Genomic DNA, 27,481 nt, shown 5'->3' on the forward strand with positions numbered 1-27,481 from the left:
GGCCACCTGAATTCCTTGGCTCATGGCCCCTACATCCACCTTTGAAGTACATCACTCCACCTCTGGTTCTGTTCTCCCATCTCCTCCTTTCACCTTTGGCCTTGCTTCTCTAAGGACCCTTGTGATTATGTTTAAGAGATACCCAGATAATCAGAATAAACCTTTCCTCCATCTCAAGATCCTTAACTTAATCCTACCTACAAGGTCCTTTTACCATATAGGTAACATTCCACAGGTTCTGGGGTTTAGGGTGTGGACATCTTTGGAGGGCCAGTATTTCACCTATCACAATATTTGTTAAGGTTTTTGTTGACATGGGTAGGTTATGTTTTCCATGTGAAATCAAGGGGTGGTTCAAGACAGATCTCTAGTTTCTGTTTACAAACAGGACCTGGATTTCATGATGTCTTCAGTACAGACTTTGATACGGGTGAATTCAGGTTTCTGCAGTCCAGACTCTGGCTGGCCACAGAGTATAAAACCAGCTTTTTTGTGTTATCATCTCTCGCAGCAAAGGAATGATCAGGGGAGAAGAAGATGCTCCCTATTGTGTTCTGCAGGTCATTTTTCTCATAAAGTGGTTATCACAGACTTATAGGTAAAGTGCTGATGGTTTATACAATCATTTTAAAATTTTCAATGTTTAATGAGCTCTTACGTATCAATATTATAGAAGGTGCTGGTGGTATAAAAGGAAGACACAGTCCCTGTCTTCACTGAATTTATACTTTAATATAATGGCTTTCCATATTCTCTGTGTGGTAAGCACTGACTGATAGATGCCCAGCATGCTCTGGGCATACAGAAGAAGTGTCTCGAAAGGCTTCCTGCAGGAAGTGATGCTCATGCTGAATCTCAAGGGGATAGGGAAGAGGCAGCAAGGACTGAGATGTGGGATTTAGATGGCCCTTGGCAGCCGTGGCAAGGACAGTCCGAGTGGGGTGGTGGGGTGGGATCGGGACCCCAGTAGGCTGCCCGAGAGAAGTGACCAAGTAGCTAGGAATCTGATGGGGCTGAAGAACCACAGCAAGAGGCAGGAAAGGCTACAGCACATTTGCTAGAAAGGTAGCTGGTGATCAGAAGGTGAGGTGCTTTCATTTGAGATTTCAGAGGTAATGACAGAGGCAGGGCTGTGAGTATGTGCGGCTGGGAGGGGGAGGGGGAGGGGGAGGAGGAGGTCGTCCCTGGGGAACTGAGAGGCCAAAGTGTCACGTGGCTCCTGCATGTGGATGTTGTGGCCATCCAAATGATGACAGAAACAGAGATGTAAAAGAGGGCGATGATCAGAAGATGAAGTTTTAAGTGATTGAGTGGAAGTGTGCAAAAGATGGGAGGAAACAATATGAAAAAAGGTACTAAGTACACCTTCTAATGGTGTGAACTTCAAAGGACTGAGGTTTCATAGGTTGTCCTTGAATAGGAAGGACAGCTTATGTTCTGACACTCATAGGAAAGAGGTGAGAAGGGTATTGATGGACTTTTGTAGATTTTTTAAAAAATGTTTATTTGTTTTTGAGAGAGCATGAGCAGGAGAGGGGCTGAGAGGGGGGTACAGAGGATCTGAAGCAGGCTCTGTGCTGACAGAAGTGAGCCCGATGCGGGGCTCGACTCCACGAACCATGAGGTCAAGAACTGAGCCAAAGTCAGACACTCAACCAACTGAGCCACCCAGGTACCCCTGTAGATTTTTGGAGTGATCTATATAGGATCAATTTTTATCATGAAATTGGAGGAAAACCATCTTAGAAGAGTTCAGAGCTAAGATTTTTGAAATCGTCACTGAGGGGAACTGCAACAGTAGCTCCACAAGGAGAAATAAAAGCATCAACAGCTGTACTGAGGAACATGCAGCGATTTGGGATAGGTGCCACCGCCCTGTTCATCACCATTGACACCTAAATAATTGAACTCCCTGGGGGGCTCTAGGACGGGCTATTTTGTGAGAGATCAACAGCTCCTTTTAAAAGACTAGATTTTAAAAATTAAAGTAATGAATACTTGGTTATTGTAGAAAAGTTGGAAAATACAGAAAACTCTGGAAAATTTCTATAAATAAAAATTGCCCATAATTCAACCACTCAGAGATAGTCATTTTTTGCATTCAGTATGTTTCTTTGCACCATTTATTTTGTGTGAATGTATCTGTGTATTTGCATAAGTATGTATACGTAGGGTTTTTGCAACAAATGTGGGATTATATAATAACTAGTTTTTACGTGAATTTTCTTCTAGAGTTGTATCAAAATATGAAATAGGTAGATTTTCTCCCCCTAAGAATATTGACAGATCTTTCCCTAAGAATTTTGACGAGTGTTCAGAAATCTACATCCCAGTGAGCCCACAACAATTTTTAAGTCCTCATATGCTAGCATTTGGTGGAGGAAATCACTTGGGTGGTAGCATTTGGCCACAGCTTTCTTACCGCTTTTTGTTTTTGTTCTGTAAAGGTCTGCTAAACAGTGTCAAATTGTCTCTTTCTAGGACTGCAAGAAACAACACCAGGAGGTGATATCTGTTTACCGAATGCATCTTCTGTATGCTGTGCAGGTATGATAACAGCCTATGAAGTACCTGGATATCCTAAAGAAATATCACAGTGGATGTCACCCCAGCTCCCGTCACTAAGCCAGTAGAACAAATGAAAAGTCGATGAGAATCTTTTACATCGAGAAGCTTTAAAACGCCTTTTGCGTTGCTTTGGATTTGTCAGGAGCCCTGTGCCGTTTACGGAGAACAGCTTCATCCTCTGTTGAGGAATGAAGGAGGATGTGGCTGCTACCCCCACCAGGGGGAGGAACCCAGGCTTGCTTTCTCAGGCGTGCCAATGTTCTCAGCCGGCAGCACTGTCTCACCCCACGACTGTTGGCGGCTTGGCTGGCGGGGCTCACATTTGCAACTGAGACCCAGAAACCCTTTGCTGGTGGCTCTAGCACACCCAGCCTCATCATCCTCCAGAGAGACAAGAGCAAGGCCCGCTCTCTCCCTCCCTCCTAGAAACGTCAGAATCACTAGGGTTGACGTTCCTTTGGAAGATCCGGGGGAAAGCCAAGGGCTTCATGTCAGCCGGCCGTCGCGTTCCCTGGGGAAGACTGCCAGGACTGACCTTAAGTTCTAATGATTGTCTTTTGTTTGAATTCCTTAGGGCCAGATGGATGAAGATGTCCAGAAAGTACTGAAGCAGATCCTTACCATGTGTAAAAACCAGTCCCAGAAGAAGTAGAATGGATTCCGTGGCAGGACACTGCCCCCTTGTTGTCCATCTCTGTGTTAGATCTGGAGTTGTCGGCAACCACTGCCATTGTTCTCACTCGTGGTATGCACCATGGCCCAGCCTAGCTTTTTCCCTTTCCTAAGGCAGCTTTCTGAGGACTGGGTCCAGGAGAGGGCTGTCCTCCCCAGAGCTGCTTAGAGACTTGAGAGCAGCACAAGTGAAATGCCCTGGTGTCCCTTCAGATTCCAGAGCCGGAATCTGGAACCAGGGGTCTGTTCCTGGTCCTGGTGCTGGTGGGTGGGCACCTGCTGTGGGACCCGACCAGCTGAGGGGCTTTGTCATCACTGAGCAATATGTTGAGACCTCCCCGCTCAGCGAACGTTGCTTTAGTTCCTACACTCAGGCGGTGTTAGTCAGCACCCGAGAGCCCCTTTGCCTTTGGTTTCCAAGCCCAAAACATGATTTAACTTCTGACCAAAATAGTATGGCACTCGTTATGTGGTGCATACTTAAGAGCCTTTATCATGACATCCTGTGGACTTAAAACATGAATCCCATCATTTTCCCCCCTCTGCCTTATATAGCTCATCACCCTGCTTGTTAGTCTCAGAGTTTGATGAGTACTCTTAACTAAAATACGAAGTTGAGAAACAAAAGCAAGTTGTCCTTAGAAATTCTTTTGAAGCAAATCGTTGACATATTGCAAATCTTCTATGCAAACTTGCCTCCTGTTATCCGTGAAGCTCAGGAATCCAAACATTCGTGTTTCAACAAGGGACAGTAAACTGCGTGTTTACAGCCAAAAAAAAAAAAAAAAAAAAAAAAGCCTCATAGTTCTTAACCTCAGTTTTTTAAAAGTGTTTTTTTCTCTACAATATTTTTATTGGCTCTTAAAGATGTTTTCATAGCTAAACCCCTAAATGAGTGAAATTTACATTAGACTCTATTAACAAAGTATTTTTAGATAACCATGCTTATGACTTTTTTAAAGCATAACTTTTTCCTCAGAGTTTGCATCGATAGCCAAGGTAGTTATGTATTCCCTTTCCAAACTCTACACGAGCTGCCACCGGCCCCCTAGCCTCTCTGCCATCGTGTCCTCACAACTGTAGCACATTTCTGAATATAGAAAATCTTCCTTTTACCCACTGAGTATTTTTGAATACCCCAGCTCTACCAGTGCCCATAAATGATCTCTTGGAAGGACTGTTAGCCAATCACTTTTCCACCTTCGAAACCAGAATCCTAACATGGTACACATACATGATGGTGCATAGCAAAGGTCGTGGGGGCAAATATTTCTGTTCCCTTGACTTTCAGGTTAAAAACGTTTCAAACTTGCTTGCAGCTTCCTTATGGCATTGTTTTTGTTGAGAGATGTAAGCTGAATACAGACGTCTCCGAAGTATATAACGCAAAGCGTAGGCCTGCTCTGATGGGGTCCACAGACCGCAGGGTGCCTGGGCGCACAGGGTGATGGGCTATATTGGAGGATGTGCTCATCTGTATTGGATGAGGACCAACGACCACAAAGCAGAAACGGCTTTCAAGCTTGGTGTTCCTTTTCTTAAGTTGTTTATACTTCACCAATTTCGAAAATGCTCCAAAGAAATGTGAAAGGACCTTTTGTCACAGCACTTAAGAAAATGCAAACAACCCCCCCTCCTGCCCCCACGCAGAAATGCTGCAGAGTATAAAACTTGAGACATTTTGTAGGACGCCTGACAAAGTGTAGCCTTTTATCTTGTTTCAGGATGCGTATTTATTATAAGTACTCTGGTTAAATATTGAAAAGTTATATGCTGTAGTTTAGCATTTTGCCTTTGTAATTTACAGAAGGTATTGCAGAAAATAAACTTTTGTTTCATTTTGCATCTCTGTTGACTTTTGGTGCCCTCATAAGCATATGTGTATGGCTTCTTAGGATCAGGTCAGAGGCGTTGGGTATGATGGTGCTTTCCACCCCAAGTCACACTCAGTGGCTGCCAGTGGTCCATGGTCTCTCGCTGTCACCTCATTTCCATCTCCTAGCATCTTTAATGTCGGACTCTGACACCCCCCCTTCCACTTTAGAAGACCCCTCCGATTACATCACACCCACCCAGATAACCCAGGGAAATCCTTATTTAAGGTCAGCTGATTAGCAACTCAGCCCCAAGCATCAGCCACTTGTGGACAGTGGCATCATGGTTCTTCAATTCAAAATTGCCCCTCAGTTGTCTGTTCTCTTTTTAACTATTTAAAAAAAATTTTTTTAATGTTTATTTTTGAAGGATAGAGAGAGCGTGAGCAGGAGAGGGGCAGAGAGAGAGGGAGACACAGAATCTGAAACAGTCTCCAGGCTCTGAGCTGTGGGTACAAAGCCTGACACAGGGCTCAAACCGTGAGATCATGACCCGAGCCGAAGTGGGACAATTCACCAACTGAGCCACCCAGGTACCCTAAACTATTTAAAAGCTTCCATTAGATTGGTCGTTTCTCTTCTTACAAGAAAAAAAAAAAAGATACGTAAAATATCTTGGAGAAATACTGTTCCCCATCACACATTTAATTCTTTTTAACTGTTGCATAATATTTCATAGTTCGATGGTGCTATATTTTTATTAGTTCCTCATTGATGCTTCCAGAATTTTACAGTCCTAAAAATGATGTGATGACTGTCCTATATATGTCTTCATGCACACATGTGAGGACTATTTGGGTAATTTTCAAATTGCCTATTTTCACAATAGCTTCCATCATGTGATACAAGAATGCAGAGAACAAAAGTAGAATAGCGTATGCATCATCACAGCGTGTGTGAGAAAGAATGGCCTTTTTCTTCACACTGGTTGAATAAGACTCATCATTTTGTTTTCCTTACGTAAACTTGAAGACAGACTGCAAAGCCTTTAATAATTAAACCCACCCAACTTAAGATAAACACATAAGACACTGTGTGGGGGAAATGTTCCCAGAACGTGTTGAAGCACAACCTTGTGCAACGTGGCATAACTGTGGAATGCTGAGTGCTGACAGCAGCAGAAACACTCTCCAGCAAAGATGGGGATGATGCTTTCTGAGCAGTTAAAAGGCAGGCTGCAAAGCTAAGCGGGGGCTGGGAAAAGCAACAGACCAAGGCATTCACAGAGTGGCAATTTCTGTTCAGCTTTGGGCAAAGAATTCAAGCGTGAGAGTTGCATATTTGTGAAACAATCAAAGGACAAGAGCTCAACTGTGATGGTTGCCATGAGTAAGCCATAGGAGCCTGTCGGTTGAGAGAGCAATCAAAGTGGGTTTCAGCAGATGGAAAAGCTCCTCTGAAGAGGAAGAGATAGAAGTGAGTGGAAGGGAAGACATCCCTGCACATTCATTATAAACCAAGCCCTACCATGGGAAGAAACCGTACACTTAAGTACTGTGACTAGATGTACTAGATTTTAAATGGAAGATGTGTAGGGGAGAGAAAGGAACAAGACACAGCCAAATACTGTAAGTTTTTAACGGGAGAAGTAGCACGGGTTCCCTTTGACCTCTGGATGTTTTCAAACATATGCAAATTAAGTCAGGTTAAACACACTGAGTAGGCAAAATAGTGGACCTACCCCCTAAGAGGTCTATGTCCTGATTCCTGGAATATGTGAATATCTTATGTAATATGGCAAAGAAAAATTAAATTGGCAGAATTAAGATTGCTAATCAGCTGGGTTTCAATAACATTGTCCTGGGCTCTATGGTGGGGCTGACTTAATCAGAAGGGTCTGTTAAAGTGGAAGGAGACAAGAGTCAGAGATTTAAAGATGCTGCACCGGGGGTGGCTGGGTGGCTCAGTCAGTTAAGCATCTGACTCTTGCTTTCGGCTCAGGTCGTGATCTCATGGTTTATGAATCTGAGCGCCCACGTTGGGCTCTGTGCTCACGGTGCAGAGCCTGCTTGAGAACCTTTCTCTCCCTCTCTGCCCTGCCCCCTACTCGTGCGCTCTCTCTCTCTCTCTCTGAATAAACAAACATTAAAATAAAGATGCTGTGCTGCTGGCTCTGAGGGTGGAGGCTGAAGCCACAAACCAAGAAACGCAAGTGGTCTGTAGAAGCTGGAAAAGGCAAGAAAACACGATTCTCCCGAAAGCCCCTAGAAAGAACCAGCCTCGTTTACACCTTGTCTCTAGCCCAGTGACAGCCACTGCAGACTTCTGACCTCCAGAACCATGACATAATAGACTTGTGTTGTTTTAAGCCAATAAATTTGTTGTGATTTGTTACAGCAGTGATAGGGAACTGATATCCATACTGAGGAGCTAGAGTCTCTGCTACTGGAGAGTTCCGCAAGATGACTCCAGGCTTCTTAAATATTGCAGAGCACTGATAATAAGCCAGGCACTTTGTTGAGTGCCAAAGGCTCAGTGGTGAACGTAACACCTCCCGCTCACAAGGAACTCACAACTGATCAGACCGGGGCCTGCCACCTGGTAGGGATTCAGTATTCACTGGGTGGGTGGATATTTAGATGAATGAATTGTCTAGAAGGCCCTGCAATGCTCTGCTCTTTCACGGACCCATTCTTCAGCCTCCTCATTCTTAATTGCCATTTTGCTCTTCCTTGAACCCACCAAACTTGCTCTTGCCTCAGGGCCTTTGTACTTGCTATTATCTTAAAATGTTCTTCTGACATTTGTATTATTTCTCCTTTATTTCCTCTGCTCAATGCTACCTTGTTAGAGAGGCCCTCCTTAACTACTAGCACAATCTATATGTCCACATCACTTTCTAGATCCTTTATCTGACTTTATTTTTCTCCATACAATTTGTCACTTTCACGTAAGGTGGTTCACCCAGTTGAGGGAGGAGGGGAGTCCTAAAATCCAGCCCACCCTCTAGTCCCAAAGCTTAACCACTTAACAGGGGGCCTGAGTCTGGATGAAGGAAGAGGCTTTTTTAATTCTAATTCACACAAAATTGTTGCCTATTCCCTCAGCTCTGTGTCTTTTTCTAACTTGCAGAGACATCAGACTATTTACTAATAGCCCTGTTTTTCTTTACCTAGTAGAATAGAAGCTCCAAGAGAGCAAAATCTTTGTCTATTTATTCGCTATTGCTTCCCTAACGCTTAGAACAGTATTGGGCACAGAATAGGTTTCTTCAATATGCATTTTTTTTTTTTCTGAGTGGATGGACAGATGCATGGAGACTGTGAGAAACTCAGAGAGTGCCAATATAATGGTGTCAAGAGGAGATTATGGATGGGATAGTGTGGGAGCTCAGAAGTAAGGTCTCTAACCCATTCTAGAGAGGACAGATGTGTTTTAAGAAATTATACAGTCGAAGGGAAATCTTATTTGCATTTCCTGTCCTTAAGTTTCACAGTCTTTGAAGCTGAAATAATTAGGAGTTAATCACAGTTTATTTGGGGATGGAAGAATCTGGAAGGACCCTGTGCACATGCTTCCTCTGTGTGATTCTGTAACAGCGATGCTTGTTCAGGATCAAGGGAGGGACCGTGAGCCAACACACTGAAAGCAATGTCTGCCCAGATTACTAGCACCGCATTTCAGTTACTGAACAAAGTTTGAGCACATTTACCCGTGACTAAGGTTTACATTTGGGGACAGGGTGAAGATGGCAAGGAAAGAAAAAAACCACACACAGGTTTGACCTGTGTCTTTACCCTTCTTTTAATTTAACCTTCTGAGTCTTTAACCTTCTTTTAATTTTACAGATGAACTACTTCTGGTCAGAGCTAATTAAATGGAGGTGGAACCAGAGTGTCATTCTTAAAATGGGAATTCAGTGCCTGTTCTGGTACCTCACTTCCCTTCACCATGATGGGCAAAAGCCAGGGTTCAGGAAGGAAAAGTTACATTGAATACACTGAGAAACAAACTCCCAGCCAATTCCCAGAATGACAGAACATTAAAACTTTTCAATTTGATGAAGACCAACTTAACGGTAAGGGAAATGAGAATTAGAGAACAGGAAACCAGTTCTTCCTTTTTATCCTCATATATGTTAAATACTGTTCATAGTAACAAATACTCTTCTTGCATAGAAAATCCAGACCCAGGGGCTGTGATTTGCCCCAGGCCACACGGAGTCAAAACCAGATAGGGGAAATCTTGAAGCTAGTTCATTGCTCTCATCCTTGTTCCATGTTGGGAGATCTCTTAAGAGACAGAATAAAGGGGGTGGGCTCTTTCTAAAATTTTGACTCAGGATCTTGAGCCAACAGTTTTAAACCTTAAGTTAAAAGGCTGTCCAGGTTTTCCTTAAGAGATATTTAAGCAAACTCATTCAAACAGCTCCTCCAACCTATCTTGGTTGGTCTCTCTTGGCAGTCTTGGATCAGTAGCAATTAAACTTCATCCTCCGAACTGGAAAGAACAAACACCAAATCTAAACACCACCTTTGAAGTTCTTAGTAAATGTTTTCCTTCTCTCTACCGAGCCTGCTTTTTTGAAAATGAGGACACATCACCTTCAGCTTGACTTGCCATGGGTCCGTCGTTTATTGTAGGGTTCGTGATCATACTCTTATACACAAGGCTACGGAGCCGGTGCTGTTCCTTCAGGTACTAGCCACAAGCGCCCCTGCACCTGTCAGATCTGAATTATTGTTACTGTGTATGTCAGGCCACTGAAGAGGAGCGGTGGTATAAGAACACGTGCTGCATAAATCAGGGCTGTGTGGTGTTTGCCAAATGTGCCCCACCCCCTCGAAAATGTTCCCGGAACTGCTAATCATTAGCAGAATTAGTGGCCCATTGCTTAAACTACTCATTTCCTGCACTCCGCGTTCCTGATTAAGCATGGCTCAAATCTCACCGGGAGAGGCAAAACAGACGGTGCCGACACCGTCAGTAGTCATACCTGGGCCTTTTCTCTCCGCTCCCGGAGAGCCAGAACACCGGGGGGCGGAGGGGGTGCAGGGGGCGCGCAGGGGTGCGCCCATACAGCCGGGTACACCGTACACTACTGCTTTACGTAGGTAGGGTCGTGGAACCGGGCGCTCTCTTCCATCCTCCGATGGGATTTCTCTCCTCTCCCCGCATCTTCAACCCTGACAGGTAAAGTCCCTTCGAGAAAAACACAGGTGACGTTTCCGCCGCAGCTGAGGGAAGTTTTGAAGACAAGCCTGAGGCTGTGCGAGTCGCGCCCGGACAAAACAAAAAAGACCGGAAAGCCCAAGTTGGTCCCAGCGGCCCTGAATTTTCCGGGGCCGGAAGTTCCCCGCGTGGCTATGGCTACAGGCGCCGACGCTCCCGGCTCTGTTGGCGGCGTCCCGTTCCCATGGCAACCCCATTGTCTTCCGAGGCGGAACCTGGGCTGCTGGCGCGCCGCAGGCGGACCTCTCAGGGTCTCGCTACCGCCAGGCACCTTTGCGGCTCCCTGAACGGGGTCCGTCGAGGCCAGGACGCTGACGCCGCTGGAGGAAGCTGAGCTCGCCGGCTGAGGGAGACGGGAAGGCTAGTTCCGGGGCGTGGCTTCTCTGCCCTAGGCCGGGTCGGGAATCAACCCCTCCTTTGCGGCGCCCCGCGTGTGCTTTTCCACGTGGAACCTCTGCGGCGGGGACACCGCCCGCCAGAAAGAAGCCTTGGGATGCTCGCCTGGGGCTCGGGATGTGGCGTCAGGGTTTACGAAATTGCGGGGAGAGAAGAAAGGGTTTTGCGTTTGAGAGAGGCGCCAAAGTTTGGTGTTATAATTTATTCAGGGACGTATGGTACCTCGTTGAACAGAACTCAGGAGTTTGAGAACTCACAACTCCTCGCCCTGGCCATAGTTTTGAAAGTCGAGATTAGAAAGAGAAATTAATGAAGTTTCCTTCTGGTTTTTGGATTGTGGACGTTCCGGAGCCTGGGTCAGAGAGAGCTGCTCAGGGCTCAGTTGGGAATGAGTGACCTTCTGCAGGGTGAAATGAGGAGCGACTTGGCGGGTGTTAATGTTCAGTACAAAACCGTACATTCGATTTGGATTTAAGCGATGGGGAGAGCCGTGAGAATTGAATTTCACAAATAATTATGAATCGGATTTTTGCCACGAGTTTTCAACCATTTCCCCCCATCAGCTAACGACAATACCAAAATAGACGCGTGTGTGTTCCTTAACTGGGACTTCCTATTAAATAGTGGGAATGCCCTAGGGACAAGAAGAATTAACCGATAAACTGGCTATACCTCATTTAATACTAAAAGCTCCTCCTTTGCTTGCATCCATCTTGCAAAAACAATATCAGACTTGAGCAGAACATAGTTTTGGTGATTCAGGAGCTGTAAATGCACTGGCTTTAAGGGGGCAAGAAAAAGTCAGGGATTTTGGAGGTACTATGGAGTAGGAATTAGAGGAAAGAACTTTTGGGGCGCCTGGGTGGCTCAGTCGGTTAAGCATCCCACATCGGCTCAGGTTATGATCTCACAGTTTGTGAGTTCAAGCCCCACTCGGGCTCTGTGCTGACAGCCTGGAGTCTGCTTCGGATTGTGTCTCCTTCCATCTCTGACCTTCCCCCACTTGTGCTCTGTCTCTCAAAAATAAATAAATGTAAAAAAAAAATGTAGAGGAAAGAACTTTAATTCAGAGGTTTAGTTTGACGAATGTCTTTAATTTCTGTTTTCCAGGTGTCTCTATGCATGAGTGTGTATAGTCTATTTTTGAATTTCAGATGGGCTATATATTTAGGCAGTTTCAGTTTGATGTTAACAGCATCCAACAGAGGGAAAATAGGATAGCTTTTTTTCCCCAAAGCCGACCTCACCTGTGATTCTTGGTAGGAAGAAGATGCAAGCCAGCCCCATCCGCATTCCAACCGCCAGCAATGACACTGACTGGGACTTCTGCTTCCACTTGTAAGTAGCTCAGAACCTTGACATCACACTCAGTCACTGGCCTGGAACACAGGGACCTCCCACTTCAGGCAAACCTGGGGTGAGGAGCTTTGAGCGCCTGTTACATAGAAGAGAAGGTTGAAGTTCTGTGATGTGTTTTAATTACGATTCTGCTCTAAGATCCATTTGTATTTGTGCAACCTGTGCAAGAAGGAAAATAATTTTTTCCTAACCTATTTTTTACAGATAGGTTAATTATAATTGTAACAAGATTGGTAAAGTCATGGAGAATTCAATATAACAGAGTTAATGAGCAAATTAAAATTGTGTTGTGAAATAGACAATAAGTAAATTAAACTTTCACATCATAATAGCTAATACTTATTGAGCAAATACTGTGTGCCAGGCACTGTTCTAAGTGCTTCTGTATATTAACTCATCTAACTCCCAACATCCCTGTAAGGGCGGTGCTATTATACTATTATAATTTTATAGCTAAGGAGTATGAATCAAAAACAGGTTCAGGAATTTGCCCAACACGGAGCTAGTGATTTAAACTAAGTGGTCTGACTCCAGAGTCAATTCTTGAACCATTCCTTTGTACCAAGAGTTCCCAACCTTGGCATTGCTGACATTTTGGGTTGGATAACTCTTTGTTGTGGGGGCCTGACCTGTACACTGTAGGATGTTTAGCAGCATTCCTGGTCTCCACCCACTGGATGCCAGTAGCACCGTCCCAGTAGTGAAAAGCTGAAATACCTCCAGAGGTTGCCAAATCTCCCCTAGGGGAAATGTCACCCTTGGTTGAGAACCATTGCTCTGTGCCAGTGCTATCAAATAGAAATATAATGCAAGTCATAAACGCCAGCCACATAGATAATTTAAAATTTTCCAGTAGCCGTACTAAAAAACAAAAAAGAAATAGGTAAATTGAAGTTTAATACGATGTTTATCTTAATGTGTCCGAAGTATTTTATAAAATAACTAATGAAATATTTTATATGTTTTCTTTAAACTAAGTCTTTGAAATTCAGTGTGTATTTTACACTTATAGCACATCTCAGTTCAGGCTAGCCACATTTCATATGCTTAATAGCCACATGTGACAAGTGGTTAATAGCTTAGTAATTCTGTCCCTCCTCATGAAATATCTTGAGGTTAAGGTTTATGTAATTTTTTTATATAATATAAAAATTGAAATTAAGATATAGAGTTCATAGTAGAGTATCTTGGAAGTAATCAGATAATTCATATTTATTATTACTAGTCAGAATTCATATTTATTATGGCAACATATAGAAGAAGTTACAAACCTGGCAAGGCAGACCTTTCATCCAACCTGCCTATTCTTATTTATTGACTTTTATTTTATCTTTCAAGGTATCTGGCCAGTATTCTCCAGTTGTCTTATCTTTCATGACAAGATGTTTAATCCAAAGCCAGTTTAAGGTTTTGCATTCTCATTTGTCAAGACCTCAATGTTTCTCCTCCCTTTGAGGTCCCTGCTGTTCAAGCTTACTGCCTTTGGTCTCGGCTTAATTTCACTGAAGGGTGAACTTCAAATATTTAGGTCGTGGGTCACCTGGGTGGCTCAGTTGGTTAAGCATCCGACTCCGGCTCAGGTCATGATCTCATGGTTCCTGAGCTCAAGCCCCACATTGGGCTCTGTGCTGACAGCTCAGAGGCTGGAGCTGCTTCAGATTCTGTCTCTCTCTGTCTCTCTCTGCCCCTCCCCCACTCACACTTGGTCTGTCTCTCCAAAATGAATAAACGTTAAAAAAATTTAATAAAAATAAATAAAATATTTAGGGCTTATAATTTTTTTTTTTTTTTTTTTTTTTTTTTGGGACAGAGAGAGACAGAGCATGAACGGGGAAGGGGCAGAGAGAGAGGGAGACACACAGAATTGGAAACAGGCTCCAGGCTCCGAGCCATCAGCCCAGAGCCTGACGCGGGGCTCGAACTCACGGACCGCGAGATCGTGACCTGGCTGAAGTCGGACGCTTAACCGACTGCGCCACCCAGGCGCCCCAGGGCTTATAATTTTTAAGATCCATAATTGACAATCTCTTTGGTGACCCTGATATATTGAACTTCTCCAGATCTGTGAAGTCTGCAGCCTAAGCAAACTGAGGGACTAAATTTTCTTTTATTTTTCTTGACTCACGATCTCTTGCCACAGACTCCCTCTATCTTCAGTATTTTTCAAGTATCCTAAAGACTACCTTTTCTCTTTTCATTCATTTGTTCATCCTTTAACAAGCCATTCATTATTTGTTGTTACTGTAAGCCAGGTATCAGGGTTTCGGAAACAAATGAGATTTAGCCCTGGCTCTGGTGGAGTTTATTTGCTAGAAAGTGAAGACTCAGAAACAAAACAAATTTTGAAAATGAGACTATAATGTGATTTGCAGTATAGTAGAAATTTGGAGGAAATTTTTGCAAGCCCTTCTGCTTACTACTCCAGTGCAAGACTCTAGCAGAGGTGATGCCTGAGTTGGGTCTTGAAGGAGGAGTATGGAATTCACTAGGCAGAGAGGAGGGAAATGTAGCACCTACCTTCTGATCACATTACATCAGCCATGTTCTCTGGCTTTTCCATTGAGTTTGTGTGTCTTCTGAAAGCACACTTCTGTTTCTTACCTGAAGAAATGTTGCTCTCCTATCCACTTGGCCTGGTTTGCTCATATACCTCTGGGTAGGTTATTTAGAACAGGAAGTCTGGATGGATATTAACATCTCATTTTTCAAACCTAATGTGAAAGATTTCACTTGACATTTGTTTTTCTTTCTGTATTTTCCTTTTTTTTTTTTTTTTTTTACAGTGAACATTCATTACTTATCAGTGGAAAAGGAAGATAAATTTTATCCTTAAAACTATATAGGGGTTGAATTTTTAAAAGCTATTGTGAATACAGAAGTGATTCTTTTGGGGGACTTGTTTATAATTAATTGAACATTCTGTTGTTGCACTTAAGATTTTAGAATTCCATTTGTTCTGGATCACTTTGATTTTTCTGGCCATGTTAGGACATGGTTATGTCTTTGGTGTGTATAAGATTAACTCTTGACTTTTATCTTTACCGTTTCCAATCACCCATTCATAATGATGTTCAGCTTTGAAGTCAGAGATCTACATTGAGCAAGTGAGAAAGGAGAGGGGAGAAGGAGGGTAGGAGAGAGAGAGAGAGAGGTGAGTGGAGAGGGGGAGATTTTCAACCCACTCAGCTCTTTTTAATACATTTATCTGTAACACAACTGAGAAGTCCATTTTGCTTCTGAATCTGCTCTTGACTGTGTGGAGTTCCCTGGCCTCTCCTTGGTGGGGCCACATTTGCTTTAGTTAGTTGGCCACTACTTTTAAGAAATATGGAAGAGGACACGTGAAGTCTAGCCACAAACTGTTAATTCCCTTCCCATTAATTCATTATATCCGTTTTCTTTCCTGGTTTGAATCAGAATTTTAGAATATAAAAGATCTTTGAAATCTTCCAATTCACCACCTTCATTTTGTAGATGAAGAAACCAAATCATGGAGCTAATAAAATGATTATAACTAATGCTAAAATAGTACTTACTAAATAGCAGGCACTATGCTAAGTGATTCATGAGTATTATCTGATTTAATCCAATAATCTCATTGGATTGACCTCATTTTACAAAGAAGCAAATTATGTGATAACTTGCTTAGGGTCATGTGGTTAGTAAGTAGCAGAGCTGGGACTGTGGTGTAGGTGAGTGGTTTGCCAAATCTGTTTTATTTGAATCAACACATTGCCATCCTGATTCTGGGCTTCAAGGGTGACAAGAGACTTTATTCCTTCAAGTTTATGTTAGCATATCCCTAGCCCCCGGCTGGGAGGGCTCTGTCCTTCAATTTTACCTTGTTTGAGATATGCAGAGGGCAGATCTGAATCCATGCCCCTCGCTGGTATCTACAGGTCACAGCAAGCCAAGAAGCCAGCATACCAGCAAAGAGATGAACTGTATTCATCTAGCGGGTCTGGAGAGAGTGAAGAAGACACTAAGGCCACGGAGGAGATGGCCGTAGGCTGCATGTCTCTTCCTGAAGACAAATTGGCCCAATCCCAGAAGAAAATAGCTCAGCTGATTAAGAAAAAAATGGTAAAACCAAAAGCTCACTAGGTTTTAGTTTCCCTTTAAAAATATGTCCATGATTACAGAATCTCTGCCTTAACTGGAGATTGAAGCACTCAAAGTAGAGGAAGTTGTATTTCTTTATAGGTGGAAGAAACGAAAGCAGAGCATAGTTGGGTAGCCAGCCTGGCCTCAGGCTTCACACAAGGCTCACTGTGCATTCTTTGATGCTGTGCTCCTGGCTTTAGACTAAAAATTAATGCTTTATTCTTTGTGTTGATGTTTGATGGATGACCTTTCAGTAAAAAACTTTTCAAAAAGTCTCTCCTGAAAGGTTTCAGAATGGTATCTCTTGGGTGACAGGAAAGGCCAGGCTAGTGAGGCAGGAGGCTGAGAACAAGAGTAGCCGGGCTGAGGTCCAGGCTCAGAAGCAGCAAGGATATAAGTAAGATGCCAGTGGTTTCAGTGGACTCATAAGCAAATGAAAGCACCAGAAACAGGAGGTAGCAGCAGAGGTCGAAGTCCAGGGATGCATTTCTAAGAACAAGGCAAAGACTTGTAACTAGGACCTCGCTTAATGAGAGTGTTCAAAATGCAGGAAGCTGAGACAGGATGACAGTGACCTTCACTATTAGAATGCGGGCACCCGTCTGCTCCCAGGGCATGATTTATCAGCAGAAGAATTCATGCAGTGACTTCCTGGCCAAGGGAAAAAATGAGCTTAAAATCATGTATGGAGAAAGGTCTGTAGATGGCTTTAGGAAAGGCTGAGAGACACCTCACAGGCAGATGATAGAGGCCGATACCCCTCGTTGGATCTACCTATACATTTACCCCACCTTTGTAAATTGTTCAGAGGGCTTGCAGAGGACGGCCGCCTTGGCCTGTACCCATTAGTATCTCACAGACCCAGGCCAGAACCTTCACTTTTAGAGACAGACAAGTACCATCTGCCAGAGTCCAAGTATGGGTTTTTAAGGCTTCATAACTCTGTGGCCAGTTTAGATTATGACAAAGATTTAGATTTAGGAGTTAAACGAGCCCCACCCAGTGCTCACAGGCCCGAAGGGCAGGAGGGTTGGCAGTAGGCGCAGACCTCTAGAGCCCACGTTGGTTATCTCCGTTTTGCCAGGGCAGGGAGTTTGAGGATGGATGAATGCAGAATGTCCAGAGCCAGGAGAGCACGCGAGGCTTTGTACTCCCGTTCCAGTGACTTTTCATGGTATTCTGCTTCCTCCTCAAAATGAAACTTAATAAATTCTGTGGTGAGCCCCTGGAGAACTCTCAAAACTTCTGACGGAATGGGTGTGTTTAAAGCACGAAGGGGCCTGTGCTGTCACCCTCTCTGCGTGTGTATGTGTGAGCCGGGGACAGGTGAGGCGGCAGGTGAGGAGGGACACAGGGATGAGGCGGCAGCTGGAACCCAGGGTGGTCTTGCCCAGAGCACCACGGTCAGTAGACACTAGAACCAGAGCTGAAACGCCAAGCTTTGAGTCTTTGAAGTGCTGCTTTCACCTCACCAGGAGATACAGGCTTGATTTTGTCAGTCAGTGCAGCCATTTGATAGCTGTCTTTGTAAAGTCACTGAAATCTGTGACTCCAAAATGCAGTTCTGTGACTTCTTGGGGAGCTCTGCCTGTGAGTTCTACAAGCAGCAGGGGCTCTTTCCCCACCCCATCCTCTTCTCCTGGCTGATAAAGAGATGACTCATTCAGCGCATGTTGAATGAGCATCTCCTCTGAACTGGGCATACAGTAGTGAACATGAGGAATAAGCTTCTGTTCTCAAGGAGCTTCTATTTGGGGAGACAATTAATAGACAAAAAAATAACCATTAGTGCAATATCAGAGAGAGGTAAGTGCCATGAAGAAAAAAACAAAGAAGTAATGGGATAGTAAGTGATGGGGGTGAGAGGCTGTTTTTAGATAAGATGCCAAGAAAGGCCTCTCTGAAGTGAACAAAATGAAAATGAAATGAGAAAGTGATTACGTATTCAAGCGTCCCAAGCGGGAAACAGTAGGTGCAAAAGCCAAGTTAGAAATTAGTTTGCCATGTTCAGGAGCATCAGATAGGTTTTCAAATCCATGCTTATAATAATAATAGTAACAAACTATTTGGTCACCAGTGGAGGATGCTAGTGACTGAACTCATTACTTTAAAAGCTAGCAAATAAAGGGAAAGAATAAGTTGTGCATCTTGTCCTTCTATTATAAACTGTACTATTGGGTAACCAAACAGGAGATGAGGGGAGAGTTGTCTGTAGAATTAATCCAGCTAACACATGAAGAAACACTGATAGAATTGGATATTGGCATTTTATAACATTTTATGAGTGAATCCATGTAGTTGTGCCAATAATCAGAAAAAAAGCCAACCAAACATAGGTGTCTTCTGATGGAAAAATGTATGAGAACTATGAAATAGTTTTGCTTAAAAAAATAATAAAGCTAAAGTAAACCCAACTTCTTTTTTTTTTTTTTAATTTTTTAATGTTTATTTTTGAGAGAGAGAGAGACACAGAGCATGAGTAGGGGAGGGGCAGAGAGCAAGGGACACAGAATCTGAAGCAGGCTCCAGGCTTTGAGCTGTCAGCACAGAGCCCAATGTGGGGCTCGAACCCACAAACCAGACTTCGAGATCATGGCCTGAGCCAAAGTCGTACGCTCAACCGGCTGAGCCACCCAGACGCCCAAGCAAACCCAACTTCTAAATCCAGCTACCAATATAAAGGCAAGACAGCGAATGGAGGGACATGTTGAATGACACCATAAGAATGCATTCAAAAAATTTACATGTTTGGAGAACAGAATTTACATGTTTGGGAAACACTATCATCCAAATGACCCAATTTCTTCAACATATAATTTTCAATAAAAAGAACTAGAGGTGGAGATGGAATCTACAGAGGAATGAGACTCAGGAGACTTATCTCTATGTGCAGACAGACAAATTATCAAAAAAATACTAGATTTATGAGGTAATTATTAGATTTATGAGATTATAGATATTTAACATTACAGAATTACTGTTAATATTTTGGTGAGAGTGATTTTCTGGTTATGTGTCTAAGTCTGTGTCTTTTGGAGATACTTATGAGATATGAAATGATTTAATACTGATTTTCTTCAAAATAATAGGGTGGGTGGATAAGAAGGATGGATATGAAACAAGACTGACCATGAGTAGATACCTCATGAAGCGAAGTGAGCCATTCTCCATGCTGTTTTTGTATATGGCTGACATTTTTCACAATAAAAGGCTAAAGGAAGTCACCCTGGCTGTGATGTGAAAAGCAGACTGGGGGAAGGGGGACAGGAGTGGAAGCAGGGGTGGCTGTCATGGTCATCCAGGTAAAAGGTGAGGGTGGCTTGAGCCAGGTACTCGTGGCAGAAATGAGGAGAAGAGCTTGGTTTAAGGACTTAGGAATAAGGGACAGTCAGCAGGCCCTGTTGGATTGGGTGTGGGATGGGAAGGAAGGAGAAGAGACAAAGACAACAGGTGAATTCAGTCCTACATTCCCATGAGAAGAGAGTGGGCTGGAGCTGTCCCTCCTTTCCAAAAAAACATACTGACTGATTTGCTGTCTGCAGAATATCCAAGCAAACAAGGAGCTGATTCGCTGTGTCATCCTTTCTCGGATTATTTTTGGGGAAGAACACTGGAAATGTGCACAGGCTCTGGCCAGCCTGGCTTATGGCTACCTGACACTGAGAGGTACTTGGTTTCCCCAGCTGGGTCTGGGTGGGCCAGCTCGTGAGAGCCAAACTAAGCCAACCCACAGCCGTGGTGGGGGTGGGGATGACCGGGGGAGAGTCCTTCCTGCCCCCAACTCACACCTCCTCAGGAGGTGGGAAAGTCCGTGGATGAGGCAGTGTGTCAGGGATCTTAGAAATAATGATGATACTGATGATAGTTAATTTACTGAGTACTTAGCATGTGCCAAGCTAGTCTCATTTAGTCCTCCTAATATCCCTTGGAGGGAAATACGCTTATCATCCGTAGTTTACAGATGAGGGCACTGAGGCACAGGGGGCAGAGGACAATATCACGTGTTCCAGCCACAGGTCCACGGGGGAAGGACGGGCAATTATGTACGCTCAACATCAGGGTGGCAGACCCAGTAACCGGACCTGAATTCCATGGACAGCCCTCAAGTTCCTGGAAAGTCTGCTGAGGAAAAGACAGTCCTCATCCTAGAGAAATGAAGCTTCTGGAAGGTATTCTGTACAGAGGAACAAGATAGGAATGCATTTGCTAAAACTGAAACCTAAGTGTAAGATCCACAAGGGCAGGAATTTTGCAGTAGAGGCTCAGGAAATATTTGTTCAGACGGACTGAGGCCAAAACACATCTCTGGAACTGAGGACACAGTCAGCTCAGGGCTCTGTGCCCCTTGGCCAGCCACGTCCTCCAGCAGGGACATCTCTACCATGGATCTCTTTGTACAAACTCACATGTGCTTTGTTCAAATGCCTCTGTCCCTGAAACAGAAGCTCCATGAGAGCAGGGACTGGTCTCATGTACAGTGCCTGGTACACAGTGTGGATCAGCAGATGTTACCACTGGGTAGAACTGAGCCTCTGGCCCAGGGCTTTTTCACGTACCCCTTGGACCTGAGTCTTCAGGTGGGGCATAGCTTATGTAAGTGAGTGACTTAAGGTCTTGAGAGATTTGAGGGCTCCAGGGGAAGGGAAGCAATATGCCTGGGCCATAAGGAGCCTGAATATCAAAAATCAGAGCTTTTGGAAAAGTTGAAATGGAATCCAATTTATTAACCACTATCATAAATTCTATTAAACTCAGAACATGTGTTCCTTCTTAGGGCTCCTTGGGCCCTTTTGAGCTCATGTTTTACATGAAACTTTAGATTCATTGACTACTGATGTGGCAAGCCCATGAGCGGTTGACACTGGGGCCAGTGAGGTCACAGGCTCCTTTAGGCCTTAGAACACATCTGTTGTGTTCTGAGAGAAGGCCGGTGTGGCTAAAGACAGGAGGGGGTCCTCACCTACTGGCAGAACGGCAGCCACTTGTCTGTGAGATTTAAGAGACGCCAGGAAGGTCTTCAGCAAAAGGCAACTTTCTTCTAGAGCTACACTGTTCTTCATTTGGAATTTCTCTATTTCATCCTCATAAATTTGTTGCCTTCATGATAACAGTCACATTGTAGCTTTGTGCCACTTTAACACTTAGAGAATTCCTGTTCTAAGTCTGGTGGCACTGTGGTAGGCACCAGGGATACATAAATGAATACTGGTATTCTATAAGCATACAGAGATCTTAGACTAGGCAGGAACAAGTTATAATAGAGGCGGGAACAAAGTTCTGGAGAAACAAATGAGGCAGGTGAGTGCTTCTGCCACTGGAGAGGGAAATCAGGGAAGGCTGCAGAAAGAAGGTGACATTTGTCCTGTCTTTGACAGAGGAGTACAAGTTTTCCAAGTAGATTTCGAGAGGAGTGGTAGAGAACACAGAGTTGGGCCTCCATATGTGTTGATCTGAGGAGATGGAGTGAAAGGGTGTTTTATTCTCTATGAAACTACTTGCACGGAACACTGTAGTTTCCCCCTGGACCAAGAAGTTAGGGTAGAACAGGAGACACCTTAGGACAGACGGGTCATGCCTGGTAATAGGACTGGAAAGTTAAGTTGGCCCCACATATCAAGGACTTTAGGGAATTATTAAAAGTTTCTGAGGGAGGGGCACCTGGGTGGCTCAGTGGGTTGAGCGTCCGACTTCCACTCAGGTCATGATCTCACCCTCATGGGTTCGAGCCCCGTGTCGGGCTCTGTGCTGACAGCTCAAAGCCTGGAGCCTTGCTTTGGATTCTGTGTCTCCCTCTCTCTCTGCCCCTCCCCCGCGCGCGCTCTCTCTCTTTCAGAATAAATAAACATAATAATAAATTTTAAAAAAAGTTTCTGACTGAGGTGGTGACATAATCAAGCTTCTGTTAGAGACTCTGGAGGACGGGTTGGATTGATAGAAAAAGTAGAGGTGCAGATCAGTTAGGCCTTTATCCTGCCCAGACAGGAGTCAACGAAGGCACTGGCCACGGCAGTTGGAATGCAGAAGAAATGACTCAGAAGTGGTGATGTTTAGTGGGCAATTCTACTTGGAGTGAGAAGCTGAGGGAAGAGCTGAGGTTGCACAGGGCATGACCTGGACGGTTAGCTGAAATGGAGAACTAGAGGGGAAGAGCAGGCGTATGGGGGGAGGAGGAAGAGGATGCCGAGTGGTTTCAGAAAGGCTGGATCTCAGCCAGCGTGAGGTACTCAAGGGACATCGTGGTGGGATGGTCAGTAGGCAGCTGAGGAGTGGAGCTCGGGCTCAGGAAAGATGTCGGCTTGGGAGGGTTAGCACACAGGAGCAAGTTGAGGCCATAAGAGCGGATGAGCTTGACCAGCAAAAGGATGTAGAAAGAGAGGGAAAGAAGGCAGAGGAGAGAAGATAGGAGGATGAGAGCATCGGGAAGGTCCGCGGAAGCAGAGTCGGCAAAGGAAATAGAATCGGGAGGGGCCGTGTCGGAGAAAGGGTTTCAAAAAGAAGTGCAGTGTCAGGTGGCAGAGAGGGAGGTCAGATGACATGCGGGCTGAAGAGAGACCCATGGATTTGGCTGGCAGGTGGCAGATCACTGGCATTTGCTTTGGCACCGACAGGGACACTCTTGGGCCCTGGGAGAGCCCAGACTCGGTGAGACTGTCTAGGAGACTTGCTGAAATTGAGACTTGAAGTAATGGAGGCTCGAACTGGTGGGGAAACCCCACGAGTGTTTGAAGGGGGCATTTGTCTGAACGTGGGCCAGGCCACAGGTCCCTCCCTGTGTTGGAAGAGGTTATGGTGGTAGGTCTGTGGAAGGAAGTTGGCCGTCATCTTCTGAAATCAACCCATTCCATGAATGGTCACAAACAGACTCTGAGTTTTACTTTTCCAGTTAGGTTCCAGGCTGAGTCAAGATAGGTGAGTCGGTCCTATCACAAAAGATGGTGAGAACACCATCCTTTTTTCCTCGATTTACAGTTCTTCCTGTCACACGAATGGTGAACCACATTTGGGGTAGTATGTTGGAGGGAGGAAAAAAGTTTTCCCGTAAAGGAAGGTTTTGTTTATTTTTCCTTGATGGGAAAAACAACTTCCTGATTAGACCAAGTGCCTATGTAGTTTAACAGTGCCCAGCCTTGAACCCAGACTTTCTGAAACCTAGCCTAGAATTTTTCCAGAATAGATTATGATCGTGACCTTTTCTTGAGAAAAACCTCCTATTTCAGTAATAATATTTACCCAGTCTCTTTACTTTAACTCTTTTTAAAGTCTGTGGTCCACGGAATAAACCATCCAAAGCTTTGAGAAATCACAAACCTTCAAGAGGGATGAAGTCTTGCTGAGCTCCACTTAGTTTTGTTGTCATTAATCCTCAGCTGCTGTAAAATGGGTGGAATTTATGAGCCAGCCTTCTGTGTAGGTGGGATGTATGCATCTGTGAGTGTTCATGCTTCACTGCACATGTGTGTTTTACAGCCTTCAGACCTTCTTGCCTCATTTCCTTGTGAGCCTCTTCCAGAACTGGGGGGGTGGGGGTGGGGGTCAAGCCCAAGGGCTGACTTCTCTCAATAAATAGTCTTCCAGTGAGTATTTACTGAGAGACTTACATATTTGAAATACCATGAAGAGCACGTTGGGAAATTTAAGGTAGAGAAGGCACAGTCTTTGCCCCAAAGAACTTACCACCTCGTGTGGAAGGTGAACTACATACAGACATAGTTATGACAGAAGGCACCGGAGGTCAAATGCCATGTAAGTGATTTAAATACAGGGCTTTGGGGAAGTTGGGTGGAATCATTTCTGACTGAGGTGGTAAGTGGTAGACTCAGAGCAGGGGTCATTCAAGAAGATCCTTAAAGAATGTGCAGAGCTTGGGCAGAAGGAACGGGTGGCCTTCTGGTGAAGAACAGAGCCTGGAGGGACAGCACAATGTGTATCTTTGAAAGCAGTGAGCAGGCTGTTGGGGTGAACCTGGAAAAGAGGGTGTGTTTGCAGACTGTGGTGGGTTTTATATATAGGCTAAGGAATTTGTGATTTGTTTGGTAGGCAAGGAGGACTCCTGGAGATTTTTCCAGCAAGGAGATGAATGAAGCAAAGTGTGCTTTTAGAAAGGTTAATCTAGCAATGATGCCAGAAGGTAAGCTATCCAGTCATCTAGGTGTATGTAGTAATAATGTGCTAGTGAAGTGACAAGTGGGATGATGAGAAGGTAAGGATTTAAGAGTCTCTGAAGGACAGATGCATTTATCTTTTATCTTCTTGGGACTTTTTCTTGAATACATACTTATAACATATGGATAAGATCATGCTTGGCAGCACTATTTATTGTCGTAAAAGATTGGAAAAAAACAGTGCCCTCACCACTAGAGGACTAATACCCACGGCAGGTTAAATGCAGCTTTAAAAAGGGCATGAGGAAGTGCCATATACTACTAGGAAAAAAGCTCCTGGATGCATCGTTAGGCAAAAGAGAATGTACAACATGGTATGGTGTTTAATATGCCTCATTTTGTGAGGAAAAAAGAAGGGGAGAGAGAGAATCTGTGTTTATATTTACATAAACGCTGAAGGATACACAAGACAGAAGCAAAAACAAATTACCTAGTGGGGGATTGCAGTGAAAGGGAAGATTAGAAGTGAGGCCCCTCAACATTGACCTTCTCATACAATTTTAACTTTTGAACTGTGGAAATGTATTATCTATTCAAATATAACCGTTAAGCTTTTTTTTTTTAAGTTTATTTATTTATTTTGAGAGAGAGAGGAGCAGAGAGAGAGGAAGAGAGAGAGAATCTCAAGCAGGCTCCATGCTGTCAGTGCGGAGCCTGATATGGAGCTCGAACTCATGAACTGTGAGACTGTGACCTGAGCCGAAACCAAGAGTCGGGTACTTAACCGACTGAGCCGCCCAGGTGCCCCCTCAAACATAGCCTTTAAAAAAAAAGGCTGTGAAGGAAGAATTGGCAGGATGTGATGTTCGATTAGGGGTTGAGTGGAATCGAGGCCCAAAGATGACCATGAAGGTCCAGCCCCGGCAGGTGCCATTTACAGAGGGAAGTAGGTCAGGGACAGGAGCACACTGGGGAGAGGAGTGGTGTATCCAGGTTTTGGTGATTCTGAATTGCAGTAGAGAAATCCACTAGCACGTTTTTGGGGCGCCTTGGTGGCTCAGTTGGTTGGGCGGCTGACTTTGGCTCAGGTCATGATCTCGTGGTCTGTGAGTTTGAGCCCTGCATCGAGCTCTGTGCTGACAGCTCAGAGCCTGGAGCCTGCTTCAGATACTGTGTCTCCCTCTCTCTCTTTGCCCCTCCCACACTCATGTTCTATCTCTCTCTCTCTTTCAAAAATAAATAAACATTAAACATTAAAAAATTTTTTTTAGAAATCCACTAGCACATTTTTACCTGGTGCTGGAAATTTGGGACTAGAACTTGGGAGGACAGGAGGAGAGTCGCAAGCATGGAGGAGTGTTTGAGGGCAGACCTGGGAAGGGGACGTGGAAAGTTGTAAGCTTGGAGGCCAAGGTGGAAGTGCTAGGAATTGCTCAGACTTCCAAGAGGGAAAGAGAAGAAAAGGAAGACACTGAAAGACAGACCCTTGGAGAAGGGAGCAAAGAGTTATTAGCAAGTTATTAGTTATTAGCAAGAGTTATTAGCAAGGAAGCAATTAGAGAAGGTTTAGAAAGGAGAACTGGGTTGGTGCAGTGTCCTAGGGGCCAAGAGGAGAAGCCAAGCAGCTAAGAGTGTCTGAGAAACTGTGACTGGATTTATTTAGTAGGAGGTCTTTGGGGGCCTCAGGAGAAAAGTGCCAGCAGAGAGGTTGGAGCAAAAGCCAGATCCCAGGCACGAAGGGACTGCATGGGGGCCTGGGCCCTGCATACTGAAAGGAACAAGAGAAAAGTGGAGAGTAACTGGCCGAGCCAAAAAAGTCATGTGAAGATGATTTTAGAAGAGGAAGATTGTAGAGTGAGGAAAGAGCCCTTTAGTGAGAGCATTTGAAGGTTTTAAAAAAGAGGCGATTGATGGAATGGGATTCAGGAGTCGACACGAGAGAGCACAGAGCCTTTGTAGGGCACAATGTAAAGGCTGCTGTATGGTGGGCTAGAGCATGGGCCGGGGGTGGGACCCTAGTGCCAGCAGACCTGGGGACGAGCCTAAGGAGCCTAGCGCTTCAGTGGGTGAGCAAAGGGCAGGCACAGAACAACAAGGTGCTTGTCACCTAGTGGGGAAGTGTTGGCACGAGTTCAGGAAGAAGAATGTAAGTGCATAGACAAGCGGTTTCCTGATATTTTGCTTATTATTGATAAAGCAGTAAATTAGCCTGTTATTGCTGAGACCTTCTAGGTATCCCGGGCTCTATTATTACAAGTGCCGTAAAATACAGAAAAAAGAAGCGTAAGTTATGAACTCTACCTTCTCTGTCTAGTTGGTAAAAAAATAAAAGCAAAAACAACCCACACTGATACAGGGATAACAGGGAATGATAAAAACCAGGTGACCTGACCTGCAGGAAACCTCATGCCTGCCTGCAATGAGATTGCATTTGAGAATGCAGCCTTTTCCAGGGATTCTGTAAGCAGCTCTATGAAACATGTCCAAAGCAAGGGCACATTTAGTAAATGGCTTCAGAGAATGGACGCTGGTAGGAGGAGGAGGAGTAGTTTTCTCAAATTCATTTCGTTGCTATGTGCCAGGCACCATTTATTTTCATGAATTAATTACGTTCTTACAAGAACCCTACAGGGTAGAAAGTATTTTCATTACCATTTTATAGGTGAATAAACTGCAGCATAGATAAAGTAACTTGTTCAAGTCCACAGGGATAGTAGGAAGTGGCTGAGGCAAGATTGGTATCTGGGAAGTCCGGCTGTAGGCTGACTTCTTAAATATAGATGATGATCAGAGGTGACAGCAACAACTCCAAAGACTGGGTGTCTCCGAGCAGATTCCCTCTGGCCTGAGTCAGAATAACAGACATCAGTTGTGGAATCACATCCCAAACTAAAGCAAAATGCTTTGATATGTTTAGTGGACAATACTGGGACCCATTTCCAATTCATCAACATCCCCTGTAATTTCTGAATCTCAGGCTCCAGGAGCAGGTCTGATTTTTCCCTCTGTAATTGCCGAACTGTTGGTGCAGGGAGAAGGATGGTGTCCTTGGCTTGGAAGAAGGGCAAGTAAAGGAAAATGACTTGGTCTCTCAGAGTTGACATTGGAACTAGGGAGATGGGGCTTGGAGTTCAAGAACAAGGTCATCACTCTGTGAGCCTCCTCCAGAGAGGGTTGACATGAGACTCATACATATACATCTATGCAATGTTATCTTTACATCGAAGAGGGTGT

At 44.4% G+C, this 27,481-nt stretch overlaps 2 protein-coding genes across 12 annotated transcripts in view; both read left to right on the forward strand.

Annotated features, from left to right (window-relative positions):
* RAI14 (retinoic acid induced 14) overlaps positions 1-5,085 on the forward strand; it is a 144,752-nt gene extending 139,667 nt beyond the window's left edge. For all 5 annotated transcript variants that reach the window (XM_058716980.1, XM_058716990.1, XM_058717005.1 and 2 more), the window contains 2 exons: positions 2,482-2,547; positions 3,143-5,085. In XM_058716980.1, the coding sequence (XP_058572963.1) occupies positions 2,482-2,547; positions 3,143-3,220 (144 nt within the window). In that variant the 3' untranslated portion in view covers positions 3,221-5,085. The remainder of the gene's footprint in view (positions 1-2,481; positions 2,548-3,142) is intronic.
* Positions 5,086-10,029: 4,944 nt separating this feature from the next.
* TTC23L (tetratricopeptide repeat domain 23 like) overlaps positions 10,030-27,481 on the forward strand; it is a 61,160-nt gene continuing 43,708 nt past the window's right edge. For 5 of the 7 annotated variants that reach the window (XM_058717108.1, XM_058717149.1, XM_058717098.1 and 2 more), the window contains exons 1-4: positions 10,030-10,247; positions 11,946-12,020; positions 15,941-16,124; positions 19,688-19,811. In XM_058717108.1, coding sequence (XP_058573091.1) covers positions 10,207-10,247; positions 11,946-12,020; positions 15,941-16,124; positions 19,688-19,811 — 424 coding nt within the window. In that variant the 5' untranslated portion in view covers positions 10,030-10,206. Of the gene's footprint in view, positions 10,651-11,945; positions 12,021-15,940; positions 16,125-19,687; positions 19,812-27,481 lie in introns of all 7 variants that reach the window. The other 2 variants (XM_058717133.1, XM_058717123.1) reach the window with 2 other exon arrangements.

The sequence above is a fragment of the Neofelis nebulosa genome, chromosome 1 (genome assembly GCF_028018385.1).
Source record: "Neofelis nebulosa isolate mNeoNeb1 chromosome 1, mNeoNeb1.pri, whole genome shotgun sequence".
Taxonomy (NCBI): Eukaryota; Metazoa; Chordata; class Mammalia; order Carnivora; family Felidae; genus Neofelis; species Neofelis nebulosa.